The 15,337-nt window shown below is 40.0% G+C and overlaps 1 protein-coding gene and 1 pseudogene across 1 annotated transcript; one reads left to right on the top strand and one right to left on the bottom strand.

Annotated features, from left to right (window-relative positions):
• The first annotated feature begins 757 nt into the window (after window positions 1-757).
• On the top strand, window positions 758-3,913 carry LOC137720132 (inactive TPR repeat-containing thioredoxin TTL3). The gene is made up of 6 exons (XM_088685382.1): window positions 758-944; window positions 1,102-2,118; window positions 2,224-2,419; window positions 2,639-2,811; window positions 3,004-3,337; window positions 3,463-3,913. Exons 2-6 carry the CDS (start codon window positions 1,127-1,129, stop codon window positions 3,583-3,585), a joined length of 1,818 nt encoding a protein of 605 aa, XP_088541508.1. The 5' UTR covers window positions 758-944; window positions 1,102-1,126; the 3' UTR covers window positions 3,586-3,913.
• A 636-nt stretch (window positions 3,914-4,549) lies between these two features.
• On the bottom strand, window positions 4,550-7,834 carry LOC148690600 (uncharacterized; annotated as a pseudogene).
• Between the last annotated feature and the right edge of the window lie 7,503 nt (window positions 7,835-15,337).

Genomic DNA, 15,337 nt, shown 5'->3' with positions numbered 1-15,337 from the left:
AAGGTCCAGGACTGAAGGGGTAGAGGAAGACCTATGAAGACTTTGGAAGAGACTCTAAGAAAAGACTTAGAGTACTTGGATCTAATGGAAAACATAACACATAATCGAGCACAATGGTGTTCTAGGATTCATATAGCCGACCCCACTTAGTGGAAAAAGGCTTTGTTGTTATTATTGTTTTGTTTGTTTTGTGAGCCCATAAGTTCATTTCCACGGCAGTTCAGTCATAATTTCATATCATCTATGTTTCTTGTTTTTTCCTACAAACAAGTATTTATACAATTTTAATCTTTTTTTTTAGTAATGTTTGGAAATGCTCCCATTTATAAAAAAAAAAAAATTTGAATTTGAGTGCAAAAAAATATGCGCACTTCATCATATACACACACATTTATGTTTAGGTGGGTGTAACGAACTGACCTCATATACGTGGGATGTTGAAAACCAACAAAGACGTGCCGTCCTCAAACTCAAAGAAAAGAAAGGGAATAACAGGTTGACATTGGGTTGGGGTGAGTCAGCCTGAGTTGCTTTCATTTCTAAAAATCTAGAGATGGTCGTTTAACGCAAGACCGGGTCTTCTGCTTCCACCTCTGCACCACACCCACACCAAAAAACAAAAAACAAAGAAAATGTGAAGAAAAAGAAAAATAACAAAAAGCAAATCCAGAATCAGAAACTCAAAACAAATTAAAACCAGAAAAAGATTCAACCCCAGCTATAACAGTTTTTTTTTTTTTTTTTTTTTTCATTTCTCAATTTTTATTATATAAAACAATAAGCCCGTAAACTGCTATTCTCTTTTCCGGCCATTTATTCTCATTTTTAATTAATTAATGATGCAATCCAATTTCATCTCTCTTGCACAAAGCAGAAAGAAATCAAGGAGGCATTGTTTCTAAATCCATGAGCAGCTCCAGGAAGCCATGCACATAATCTCCTGGGTCCTCCCTCATTTTTACTTTCTTTTTTAATTTTTCTTTCCTCCAAATATGTGATTTTGTATGTTACAACCTCTTGAACCCTAAAAGAATTATTTTTTATGCACTTGATGCTTTTCCTTTGTTTTGTTACCTCACACGATGCACAAAATTTGATCAGGGAGAGAGAGATCAATTAATAAAAAATGGGAGAGTCGCCGGAGAAGAAATCAGGTTGCGGCATACTGAGTGCAGTTTTCGGGCGGAATAGTATCTGGCCGAGAAGAACAACTTCTACGGGTTCTCTTCCTGTAGCCAATAACAACAGTGCCACGTTAGTGAAAACACCAAGCACTCCTAATTCCAAACGGCGTCGCGGTGGCTCCGATGAGGCTGCCTTCCTTGATTCATCCAACGTATCATCAGATTCATCCAAACCGGTCACGAAGCCTTCCCAATATAGTAATAGGGCACCCCCTATACAACAACAACAACAACAACAACAGCAGCAGCAGCAGAAGCAGCAGCAACAACAACAACAACAACAACAGCGGCAGCAATATCAACAGAAAATGGTGCCAAGCCAAGGTTATGTGAACCAAGGCAAAAGGGTTCCAAAGGAGGCACTTGGCATATCCGGTGAGCTTGATAGCATGATTGCTGATCATCAAAAATCGAAAGGGAGCAGTTCCCTTGTAAGGGCTTCATCCAGCAATGTTATGCTTTTTGGAAATTTGGGTAACTTGAGACAACCTGGGGCCGGCGGTGGTGGAGGCGGCGGAGGAAATGCAAACCCGTATAATATTCTTGATTATCTTCCAAAAACTGCTAGAGAGGAAGTCCCAATGCCTAGTCAGGTAAAAGTGGGGAAGACTAATACTGTTAAGGATGAGAAAAGACAGAGTGAGCCGGAACCACCTGCTTCCTTATGTCGAGCATTGTCGACTAGAATGGACCCTGAAACATTGAAGATCATGGGAAATGAAGATTACAAGAATGGTAGATTTGCAGAAGCATTGGCTTTGTATGATGCTGCAATTTCTATTGACCCCAATAAGGCTTCTTATAGGAGCAACAAAAGTGCTGCTTTAACCGCTCTAGGTAGAATTCTTGACGCAGTTTTTGAGTGCAGAGAAGCCATTCGGATTGAACCCCACTATCATAGGGCTCATCATCGTCTGGCAACATTATATCTTAGGTACAACATAAAGTTCCACTTATTAATTTCCGTTCGTAGTTGCAACTTCGTCTTTAAAATTCTGTTACACCTAGTTCTTAAAATTAATTTGTTATGTGCATATAGATTAGGGGAAGCAGAAAAAGCTTTGTATCACTACAAGCATGCTGGACCAGAGGCTGACCAAGAGGACATTGCTAAAGTAAAATCTATTCAGGCTCGTCTTAACAAGTGCACTGAGGCTCGTAGATTAAGAGATTGGAACACCCTCATAAAGGAATCTCAAAGCGTTATATTAGCGGGTGCAGATTCAGCGCCACAGGTCAGCCATTAAATTATCGAATTCAAGTCTCATTGTTATCATAATTGCCTCTCTCTTATTCTCCAGTAGATGTCCTATGAATAAGTCTATAAGAATTTGTTTCTCAGTTTTACCTGAAAATGAGATTCTCAAAAGTTTTTATCGAAAGTAGATTTTTTTTTTTTTGTCTGTTTTGTGCATTAGATAATGATGAATCCCTTTTTTTTTAACTCTACAAAGATATATGCTTTGCAAGCGGAGGCCTTGTTGAAGCTCAATAGGCACAAGGAAGCAGATGAAGCATTATCCAGCGGTCCAAATTTTGAGGTTGATGCCTGCACTAAATTCTTAGGTCCTATTGGTAACGCGAATTTGTTAGCAACAAGAGCTCAGGTGGACATGGTTGCTGGAAGGTAGTGTGTTATATAACTTTATATAGTAGCTATTTCAGTCACGATTATGCTAATCCTTATGCAGTCTCGGATGGAATAATGTTCATAAAAAATAAATTAAGAAAACGGAAATGATATTTCAAACACATGCATTAAACCTTTTTCTTAATTTGGTCAAATAGTTGTTTGATTTGTTTTGCAATGGTTTGGCAGATTGGATGATGCATTAGAGGCAGCTCAACAAGCATCACGGCTTGACTCAAACAACAGGGAAGCAAACATGATTATGAGGAAGGCTCAAGTTGTAGCAGTAGCTCGATCAAAAGGCAACGAGCTTTTCAAGACAGCAAGGTTCTCCGAGGCATGTGTTGCATACGGGGAGGGACTTGAGCACGATCCTTATAACTCGGTGTTATTATGCAACCGTGCTGCTTGTCGTTCAAAACTTAGCCAATTAGATAAAGCAATCGAGGACTGTACAGCTGCGCTTAATGTGCGCCCATCTTACAGCAAGGCTAGATTAAGAAGAGCAGATTGCAATGCCAAGGTGAACATAGTACCCAATAATATATTCACTTTGTTCCGATAAATTAATTTTCAAGTTGTTCATGTTGTTGCTCTTTCATTATGTTATTTCTGAGTTATAATGTTTATATGATATGTATCATGCAGTTGGAAAAATGGGAAGCTTCAATAGAAGACTATGAGATTTTGATAAAGGAAACACCAGAGGATGAGGAGGTAACCCGTGCTTTGTCTGAAGCGCGGGCGCAGCTCAGAAAACAGCGAAGCTAGCAAGAGAGCCTAGACGTGGACAATGGAAACAAGCCAATGCAAATAACATAGGAGCCAATAGCCAGGAAAGAAAGTTGTCCTTTTTAAATTGGATGGCTCTTGGAGCTCAAGAAGAGAAACACAAAACTTGAGTGGTGGGATAAAAATGGATGATTTTTCAAAGAGGGGAGTGAAAGTGGCAATTCATACAATGTAAAACCAATACGTGACCCAATTTTCTTCTATATATTGCTGTATCCGTGAAATTCTTTCGAAAATGAATTGGATACTGCTTATAAAAATTGTCAAAATATACCTGGAAGAAATCTTGAATTCTATTTTTCTGCAAGCCCACATTTTTCCATTACTTATGTTGCATTGATACAAATGGGGGTATCCGGTACAATACATCACGGTAATATGATAAATCTTTTGTAAACAACGATACGGCAATTAAAATAATATATATGTTCAAAAATATATTTCATAGACTCATATTTCAAAAATAAATTAAATCTCAAAAGAGTGAAATATTCATTTCTAACTTAATTCAAGATCACTATCATAGTAATCTTCAGAAGTAAATAATACGGCCTCGAAGTCCAGTTCATCAAGAGTGAGATTTGCAATCTTAATCCATATTCATGGCTCTCTCCTTGATGGTGTACGAAGGTTCGTGTGCATATATTAAATTTCCACTCTTTGTAGTGTGGTTTTGCCCCTCCTCGAAGAGTGTTTACTTTATATGTGCTCCAATTTCTTTCACAACATGAGGAGGATGAAGGATAACCTATAAGTTTCAAAGCTATGGCTTGTTTCGTGTGGAAGCTTCCTTGAACAACCCACTACAATTAGGAGCCTCTTCAAGCCAACTTGTACAATAAATACCTAAAAGTGAATGAGAAAAAAAAAATATAAACTTATAATGATGCAATCAAACTTAAATTTACGATGTAAAATGTACAGAATTTAGAGTTTAGAGAACTTACATAGATTTAGAGTGTGCCAAAAAATGGAGTGGCGTGCTACTCTTGGTCCCTTGCTTAATCAAAATTGTATGCACAGCATCAAGGAACTTTGACACTTGATATTGTTGCTTGCGCTCTTTTCAATATTCACCTTCACTTTCTCTATCATAGCATCTATAACTCATAAATTAAGTGAAGACAAGGCTTATCCATGTCAAGCATATCACATATTGGAGAAGTGAAGCTCAGTTGTAATCAACTTCGGCCCAAAGGTGTTCATCCAACACTTTTTTCTTAGGAAAACTAATGAAAAGTGCTTGAAAATTTTAAGTTTTAACAATAAGGACAAAATAAAGGGTAAAGTGAATAGTATCAGGATTGACTTTTTAGTGTAAAAATATGATTTTTTGTTAAAGTGAACAATAACTGGAGCTTTTCATTAAAGTTCCCTTTTTTCTTTTATCTTTTTCCACATCATCTTCGTTATACATATCTTATTCTGCATTCATCACCATGTGCTCTTACCCTTACTTTACTTGTTTAAATCTATTAAGCATCTCAATTATGAAAGTAAAGTGCGTCTAGAGAGCAACTTCACCTTACAATGGTCATTATCCATGGACAACCTCATGTTATTGACAAGGTTCTAAAAGACACTAAGCGCTAGTCAGGCAATGGGCTGCGGCCTAGAGTCTAGGCGGGGTCTAGGCAGACGACTAGACGGATTTAAGTAAATCCACTATATGTCATGTAAATAAGTGTATGTTTATACTTAAAATATATATAATTTCATCATAAACTACAAAATAGAATGACATATGTATTATGAAGTATTGGAACATAATGAAAACATGGGGAACAAGCATATAGTGTGTGCTCATTTAAGTATTCAACAAGTCCCTTACAATTTATTGAAAAAAATTAGATGCAAATTGAAAGTTATCTATTTTCTGTCTAACTGAGTCGCAACCTAGGCAGGTGCCTAGACGGGTCTGGGCAGGCTAGGTGGGGTGCCTAGGTGGTCTAGGTGGGCGCCTCAGCTGGTCTAGGCACCCCTTCTTAATTTTCAAATACCTAGGCATTAATCAGGGCGGTGGCCAGCCACCTAGCTCCTAGGCGGGGATTTTTAAAACAGTGATTATGGATCATGATAAAATTCTTTATGAACCAAACATCATTAGTTGTTGTTGTAATCCAGCTACATTGCTCATAATCTTCTTAATTTCTTGCAGATGAAATAAGTACACATAGGTTCTTCAAAGAATGGTTGAGGGTATAGACAATAAGTATTGCCTCAACAAGACGTCCCGCCACCTTGCAAACCGGAGCATTGTCGGTGACTACTTTGATCATATTTTGAGGATCAATTTCCCAAAAGTTGAATATCAGAGTGGAACAAACAAGACTACAAAATAATAAGAATATTATTAAACAAACGTGCCGGAATGGCTACGAAACCCTAAGAGGCTACATCGTGACTAACTTATTCTCGACTGAATAACAAGCATGCTATTTATAATAAACTAACCCTAATCCTAATAGGTAAGAAATCAAAACCTTAATGCTAACGGGCTAAGCCCAGAAAACCAAACATTCAAATCAACTAAAATACTAATATTTTCCAACACCCCCTGTCAAACTCATGGCGGTATACGACATGGGTTTGCAAACAAGCAGATGTGGATGCAGGTTTTGTTAGTCGGACAAACAGGCAGACTTTGCAACACAGACAGACAGACAGACAGGCAGGCTCCGCAACGCGGACAGACAGACAGGCTCCGTAATGCGGACAAACAATCATGCAAACTTGATTGGCGAACTTGACTTGACTAGCGAACTGGACTTGATTGGATTGGCAAACTGATTTTTGCTGGCAAGTTGATTCTGGCTGGCAAACTAATTCTGATTCAAACTGGCCAGTGTTGAAAGTATAGAAAAAAGCCGTCACTAAATGGACGAGATTTCCATATCTCAGTTGTAGTAACGAATGAACAAAGACAAACACTATCACTTAAATGATCACAATTCCAAGCACTCGAGTGACGGTCACAAAATAATCTCAAACAAGCCATCAATCGTGTGGACCTAAAAACAAGCTTAACCATTTTTTCAGTTTGCCCGTGTGGGCCAAAACAAACAGCCTAATATTTCTTTTCCTTCTTTCTTTTTTTTTTTTTTCCTTTCCTTTGCCTTTTTTTTTTTTTTATCTTTTCCCGTGTGTGGGCCAAACTCTCAACCAATTTCTTCTTTCTTTTGGCGATGACCGTCTGCGGCAGAGTACAAGGCGAGGACGAACTCGATCCGAGTTTGGTTTTCTCGGGTCGAGCAGCAACAGTGGTGTGGGGCAGTGGATGCAGGCGACAAGCGGGTCGGGTGCGGAGGAGGTTCTGATCAGGTGACCATCTGACCGTGCGTGCAGTAACGTCCGTGGTACAGCGGCTGTGCGGTGGTCGTCTGTGCAGCAGTGCAGCAAGGATGTGATGAGCAGTGGGCATGCAATCCTGGGTCAGTCGGATCTGGGTGATGGTATGAAGACGGATCAGTGGGTTAGGTTCTGGGTTCCTGATTGCATTGGCAACATGGGTGGATGGTGATTGGGTGCGATGATGTCGGGTCAGGTACGGCGTGAGGGTTTCGACGAAAATTGCAGAGATGGCGTGCGAGTTGACTACGTTTTTTTTTTTTCTTTCAAACTGACAGCGACAAGAGAAACTGATACTGAACAGAAGCACGTGAAATCCCGAATGATCAAACCTGCTTTAGGATCAAGTTCAATATCATAGTGCGAAATAAACAATATTACAAAATAATAAGAATATTATTAAACAAATGAGAATACTGGAACGACTGCAAAATCCTAAGAGGTTATATCGTGACTAACTTATTCTTGACTGAATAACAAAAATGCTATTTATAATAAAGTAATCATAATCCTAAAATGTAAGAAATCAAAACTCTAATGCTAACTAGCTAAGTCCAGAAAATTAAACATTCAAATAAACTAAAATACTAATATTTTCCAACACGGAACTCACTCAATAAGAAAGTGGGCAATGAAGAATTTTTCCTCGTACTAACCTTCACAATTTACCACCCTGAAGAACATTGGCCTACTTTCACAAGCTAGCGTGATACTAACTGGAGCTTCTTTGTGCATCTGACCACCCATCACTGCAAACGCTTGCTCCTTTAACTTGCTATGACTTTTTAATCGGTTCCAACAATTGATCAATGTTGTTTTTTTGGTTTTTTTGTTTTTGGAGGAGTGTGGTCCTCAACAAGTTGTAGCTGGGAGGAACATGATAGGAGCATATTCATGCGACTTAAATGGCTTGTTCTCGTACATTTACGTTATGTTTCTTTAGTTATTTTAGTCCTTTATGCTTCTTTTGTGTGTTTTCAGGATAATAAGACGTGTTTGACGAAAGGGTGCATTATGGAGTGTTTTGGAGCATTATTGGGCTAAGGATGGATAGCTTATGCTTGGAGCCCAAGTGTTGGATGAAATTGAAGGCCTTGTAAGCACTTGAGGACCCAAAACAATGGCCCTAACCCAATTTCATTCACCTTGCCTTGGGCTTAACACAAACACCATTCCTTGCCATGCAAGGGGGAGCAATTTGGGTCCATTTCATGTACTTAAACTCTAGCCCAATCCACAATCACTTCAAAGCCATGCAAAACCTTTCAACACCCTTTAATCATTCCCCTTTAAGTTATGATTTTATTTCCTAACCCTACATGCATTATTTATTAGCATCTTCACATGCATTCACACACCATCTTCCCTTTTACAAAACACATTGCCGTGCATTTCTTCCCATTTTCTGCACCTTTCCTCCTTGCAATTCCACATGCATTCATCATTATAACCCACCTACATTCCACCTAATCCACATGCCTTCCCAACAATATAATTGAGTCAAACACATGCACCCAAACAAAGCCAACCTAGCTAACCCTACATGCATTTCTTTATTCACTCTTCATCACATGCATTTTTCACCACCATTCACACACACATGCATCCTGAAAACCTTGTGCCGAGCACTTCCCTTGCATTTTCAGCCATCACACTTCATCATTGCAGCCACCATTCACCCTAATTGTCAATCACATACTTTCCCATTGTATAATACATCCACATGCATCTTTAACCAACAAACATTGCAGCCACAACACTCAAACACAATCAATGCCGTGGGGTACATTACAATTCCAGAAATTCCAGCTTTCCAACCTAGCCACATTCACATGCATTCACTCATAATCATTCACCAAATTTGCAGCCACATTTCCACCTATTCCAAGCTGTCATGTTCCCTCTCATTTACCTATAAATAAGCATGCAACCTAGCCACAATGAATCGGATCTCATTCACAACACAAACACAACCCCTGTGCCGCAAATCCCCTTCCATTTCTGTGCAGTTTTTCTCCTCCATTGCAGCCACTATCCAACCACTTCCCATCCCTCCAAAACACTTCACATAATCCCCAAAGCTCACCTTAGACCTTGTGCCACAACAACGAGGAAGAGAAGAGTGCCTAAACGTTCATACAATTCAAGTTTGAGTTGTTGGAATGTTTAGGTGTTTCTTTGATTTCAATGTTTGAATTCAATTTTCTTTGTTTTGTAATGGAAGAGAAGAGTGCCTAAACGTTCATACAATTCAAGTTTGAGTTGTTGGAATGTTTAGTTGTTTCTTTGATTTCAAGGTTATGAGGAACTAAACCCCCTTTAGCTAGGGGGTGATTCGAAACTATGTTTATATTTGCAATATGAATTGATTACTTTTGGTTGGAATTTCATAAGTTGTGGATTCAATTCGTTTAACTGTTTGATTGATAACTTATTTATGTATGTTCATTGAGATTGCAAGCTTAATTTTCATGCATGAATATGACGCTAGAATATAAGTGAGTTTCACCTAATCGTTATGAACTTATATTCACAAGTAGTGGAGGTTGCTTATAAACAATTGCGTTAAACGAATTCTTGGCATAAGTTTCATGCGTATTCCATAGTAACGAATGCCTCGTCGATGTTTATGATTTCCGTTGAACTTAGTGATCTTTGTTGAATGTCTCTATCATGCGTATTCCATAGTTAGGGACTTTTGATTAAGAATAATTTGGTTGTAATGCGTATTCCATTCAATCCAATGAATCTAGGGAAATCTGAAAGTTAATTTAAGCGGACCTAATTAACTTGGAGCATTGAGTTTCATAATTTATCGAAAGACCAACCGAAAATCAATCTTGTATGCAAGTGTAACATGTGTGGAGAAGAACCCCTTAGCTATTCCATCATCCATATTTTCATCACATTCATCTTTACTATCTGTTTTAAATTATAATCTGTCCGTTTAATTTAATCTCGTCCAACCACAATCACCCCCCTTATTTTGTTAAGTCTTATTCATTTGATTTGTCTTATTTTATGTTTTTGAGTATTTGGAGTCTTTTAAACTTGTTTTGAGTCTTTTAGTTTGTCTTAGTGTTTTAAAAGTTAGTTTTATTTATTTGAGTCAAGTATTTAGCATCCCTAGTTAATCCCCGGTTAGAACGATCCCTACTTACATCATTACTACAATTGTCACAAATAGGGTTAGTTTGTGTGCATATAAATTATCGCATCAAATTTTGGCGCCGTTGCCGGGGATTTAGCAAATTTTCTAATCCCTTGTCTTTATTTTTATATTTTGTTTTTCGTGCATTCTTATTTCAGATTCTTAGTTTGTTTGTTTCCTTGTTTTTTAGGTACTGTGTATGACTCGTAGCTCTCGGCCTATTGTAGAGAACATCTCCGACTTTGACGGTGATTTTGAACGCACTTTGAGGAGAACGAGGAGTCAACAAGAGCCACCACAACCTCCAACACAACCTGGGCTTGAAGAAGACGAAGTAGGTGTAGAAGAAAAGCCCACGGATCAGATTTTTGAAGAAGAACAAGCCATGGCAGCAGATAATAGAACCATCAAGGAGCTTTCGGCCTCGGGTTTGGATAATGCATTGCCTCTTTGTATCCAATACCCCACGGCTGCCCAAGGCAAGACCGATGAATTTGAACTCAAATCCAGTTTGTTACACCATATTCCGAAGTTCCATGGCTTGTCTATGGAAGACCCCAACAAACACTTGAAGGAGTTCGAGGTGGTTTGTTCGAGCATGACCCCCGTCAATGTGGATGGGAGTATATTGAAGATGAAGGCCTTTCCATTTTCACTTATGGACAAGGCCAAAGATTGGCTCTACGAACTAGCCCCGGGAACTGTGACTTCGTGGGAGAGTATGAAGCGTGCTTTCTTGGAGAAATTCTTCCCTACTTCGAGAGTGATTCTCCTACGGAAGAAAATTAGTGGTATTCAACAGAATCATGGTGAGACATTCCCGGCTTATTATGAGCGCTTCAAGGGCCTTGTAGCTTCATGTCCTTAACATCAAATGAAGGAAGAACTTCTCCTTCAATATTTCTATGAGGGCCTCCTTCCTATCGAACGTCAAATGCTTGATGCATCAGCGGGAGGAGCATTGGTGGACAAAACACCAAGGGATGCCAAGATTCTCATAGCCAACCGAGCGCTTAACGCTCAACAATATGAAGGAGTGGGCCAAAGGGAAGCCCCACGGCAACAAAGTGTAAATGAGGTGAGTGCTATTTCTGAAATTCAATCACAACTTGCTAATCTTACTTCTCTTGTTTCTCAGGTTGTGATTGGTCCAAAAGCACAAGAACACCAAGTTTGTGGCGTGTGCTCAATTCAAGGGCATCCATCCGACAAGTGCCCTCAACTAATCGAGAATGGTGGGTGGGAATCTGCCAATGCAATTGGTTTCCAAGGACAAAATCAAAACAACCCATACTCGAACACTTACAATGCCGGATGGAGGGACCATCCAAACTTCAAATGGAGGGAGCCACAACAAGCTGCCCAACAAGGAGGATTTAGGCCAAACCCCCCTGGTTTTTATTCCAAGCCGTATACACCCCAACAAACCCAACAACCTTCGGCATCATCTCATTCAGGTACGTCCTTGGAAAGTGATCAAGCTATGCAATTACTAACCTCTATTTCGCAGGGGTTGCAAAATCAAAACAACCGGATAGCAAATAACGAGAAGGAGATGATGGATATGAAGAAACAAATAGGGCAGATTTCTGAGTTCCTTGGACAGATTAGAGAGCAAGGAAAGCTTCCTAGCTCAACCACAGTCAATCCAAAGGGAGGATTCGAATCCGACAAGGCCATCACCCTAAGGGGTGGAAAAGAAGTTGGGACCGAGCCAAACAATCCCAAATCTGCCCAGAAAGTAGATGAAGAGACGACACAACCTGAGGCAGATCACCCTAACTCGGCCAAATCAGGTAATTTAAGTTCAAATTCATGTACTTCACGTCCTAATCTGCCCAATGTACCTTTTCCTAGCAGGTTCATGCAAGAAAAGAAGGAAGAAAGCGAGAAGGACATTCTTGAAACGTTCCGGAAGGTGCAAGTGAACATACCGCTTCTCGATGCAATCAAACAGGTTCCAAAGTATGCTAAATTCCTCAAGGACCTATGCAATACAAAGAGAAGAAGGGCAAACAAAGAGGTAGTGAAGGTAAGCGAGAATGTGTCCGCTGTTTTGCAACGTAAACTGCCTACGAAGTGCAAAGACCCCGGTAGTTTCACGATTCCTTGTGTGATTGGACATAATCGTTTTGAACATGCCATGCTTGATTTAGGTGCATCCATAAATGTCATGCCTTATTCTATTTATGCATCTATGAATTTGGGTGAATTAAAACAAGATGGTGTAATTATACAATTGGCCGATCGTTCTAACGCGTATCCAAAATGAGTTTTGGAAGATGTGCTTGTGCAGGTGAACCATTTAATTTTTCCGGCTGATTTCTACGTCCTAGACATGGAGGATTCAGCCCATTCTACATCTTTGTCGATTCTCCTTGGTAGGCCATTCATGAAGACGGCCCGAACGAAGATTGATGTATACAAAGGCACCTTGACAATGGAATTCGATGGGGAAGTGATTGATTTTAATATTTCTGAAACTATGAGATATCCCGTTGATGACCATTCTTGTTTTTCCATTGATGTTATCGATTCTTTGGCGCAAGTATACCTTGAAGAATTGAACGAGGACGCCCTGGAAACAACCATCACTAAGGCCATAGAGCGCAAAAATGAAGGATTTGGGCCAATGCAAGGCCACAGCAAGGAGGAGGAATTCTTTGCAATGGGTTCTAGTGAAGAAATAATTGAGCTTGTGGCAGCCCTTGAGTCATTGCCACAACAATATGGTAAGGTTCCACTCTCACTTTCAAATTCAGTTTCCACTAAGATGCTACCTTCTGTTGTTCAGGCACCATCGCTTGAACTTAAGCCATTGCCGGACCATTTGAAGTATGTGTTTTTGGGAAAAGGCGAAACATTGCCCGTCATCATTTCATCAAGTCTCACGGAAATGGAGGAGGAGAAGCTTGTGAGGGTGCTGCGATAGCACAAAACGGCCATAGGGTGGACTTTGGCCGACATAAGGAATAAGCCCTACCACATGCATGCACCGTATACTTCTTGAGAAGAGGACTAAGCCATCCCGAGAAGCTCAACGCCGTCTCAACCCTCCGATGATGGAATTGGTGAAGAAGGAAATAATCAAGCTTTTGGATTGCGGAGTGATCTACCCTATCTCCGATAGCCGTTGGGTCTCTCCAGTTCAAGTCGTTCCCAAGAAGTCCGGAGTAACTGTTATCAAGAATGATGAGAATGAGCTCGTGCCTACACGCATTCAGACTGGATGGCGAGTATGTATCGATTACCGGAAGCTAAATGCCATGATTAGGAAAGATCACTTTCCTTTGCCATTCATCGACCAGATGCTCGAAAGGTTAGCCGGTCATGCTTTTTACTGTTTTCTTGATGGATACTCTGGATATAACCAAATTGTGATAGCCCCGGATGATCAAGAGAAGACCACATTCACATGTCCCTTTGGAACATTTGCTTATCGTCGCATGCCATTTGGCTTATGCAACGCACCGGCCACTTTCCAAAGGTGTATGGTAAGTATATTTTCCGATTTTGTTGAAAAGATCATTGAGGTTTTCATGGATGATTTCAGTGTATTTGGGAGTTCATTTGATAATTGCTTGGATAATCTGACCTTAATTTTGAAACGATGTGTTGAAACTAACCTTGTCTTGAATTGGGAGAAATGTCACTTTATGGTGAAACAAGGAATAGTTTTAGGACATATTGTTTCAGAAAAAAGGAATTGAAGTAGATAAATCGAAAATAGACCTTGTACGTCACTTACCCTCTCCTACTTCGGTTAGAGAGGTACGTTCGTTTCTTGGCCATGCAGGGTTCTATAGGCGTTTTATCAAGGACTTCTCCAAGATGTCCAACCCTCTTTGCCGATTGCTTCAAAAAGATGTGCCATTCAAGTTTGATGAAGAGTGTAATTCGGCATTTAACCAACTCAAGGAGAAGCTAGTCTCGGCCCCCATTATTGTACCTCCAGATTGGAGCCTTCCGTTCGAGCTCATGTGCGATGCATCCGACTATGCATTAGGAGCTGTTCTAGGACAAAGAAGAGACAAGCGGCCGCATGTCATATACTATGCCTCTCGGACTCTCAATGATGCCCAATTGAACTACTCCACGACGGAAAAAGAACTTCTAGCTGTGGTTTTTGCTTTAGATAAATTCCGTTCATATTTAATTGGTACTAAAGTAATCGTTTATTCTGATCATACAGCTTTGAGGTACTTGCTCATGAAAAAGGAAGCAAAGCCGAGGCTTATCCGTTGGATTCTTCTTCTTCAAGAATTTGATATTGAAATCCGGGATAAGAAAGGAAGCGAGAATGTAGTGGCTGACCATTTAAGCCGAATGATCCACGAGGAGCATGAACATGCCGTACCTATCCCTGAAACTTTTCCCGATGAGCAGCTGCTATCCATTGAGGTAAGTGAACCATGGTATGCAGATTTAGTGAATTACTTGGTGGCTAAACAATTTCCAAATGAACTAAACAAGCACCAACGTGATAAGCTTAAAAATGATGCACGTTTTTATGTGTGGGATGACCCGTATTTATGGAAATATTGCCCTGACCAAGTTATACGTAGGTGTGTGCACAATTCTGAGTTTAATGATATTCTAACCTTTTGTCACACTTATGCTTGTGGGGGACACTTTGGCACTCAAAGAACAGCACTTAAGGTGTTAGAATGTGGTTTCTATTGGCCTACCATCTTTAGGGATGCTAGAACATTTTGCATGTCTTGTGATAGATGCCAAAGAACGGGCAATATTGGTCCTAAACAACAAATGCCGCAAACCCCCATTTTTAGTGTTGAAATCTTTGATGTTTGGGGTATTGATTTTATAGGTCCCTTTCCTTCGTCACATGGGTTTATTTATATATTGCTTGCTGTGGATTATGTGTCGAAATGGGTGGAAGCAAAAGCCACCCGAACTAATGATTCTCGAGTGGTTGCAGATTTTGTGAAAACTAACATTTTTGCAAGGTTTGGAATGCCACGAGTGCTAATCAGTGATGGAGGTTCCCATTTTTGTAATCGAACCATCGAGGCGTTGCTCAAGAAATACAATGTCACACATAAGGTGGCCACACCTTATCATCCTCAAACGAGCGGGCAAGCCGAGGTTTCGAATAGGGAAATCAAGCAGATTCTTGAGAAGACCGTGGGGCCTACAAGGAAGGATTGGAGTTTGCGCTTAAACGATGCATTGTGGGCGTATCGCACTGCCTACAAAACCCCCATTGGGATG

The sequence above is a fragment of the Pyrus communis genome, chromosome 15 (genome assembly GCF_041283825.1).
Source record: "Pyrus communis isolate YQ-2024b chromosome 15, ASM4128382v1, whole genome shotgun sequence".
NCBI lineage: Eukaryota > Viridiplantae > Streptophyta > Magnoliopsida > Rosales > Rosaceae > Pyrus > Pyrus communis.
The sequence above is the reverse complement of the archived record's forward strand: the minus strand, read 5'-3'. Positions and strand labels throughout refer to the sequence as shown.

Bases quoted from the DNA above. Each gene is read 5' to 3' on its own strand.
- LOC137720132 (XM_088685382.1), top strand. From the start codon at position 1,127: ATGGGAGAGTCGCCGGAGAAGAAATCAGGTTGCGGCATACTGAGTGCA. The intron at 2,812-3,003 runs GTAGTGTGTTAT...ATGGTTTGGCAG, and splicing joins GTGGACATGGTTGCTGGAAG to ATTGGATGATGCATTAGAGG. The intron at 3,338-3,462 runs GTGAACATAGTA...TGTATCATGCAG, and splicing joins GAGCAGATTGCAATGCCAAG to TTGGAAAAATGGGAAGCTTC.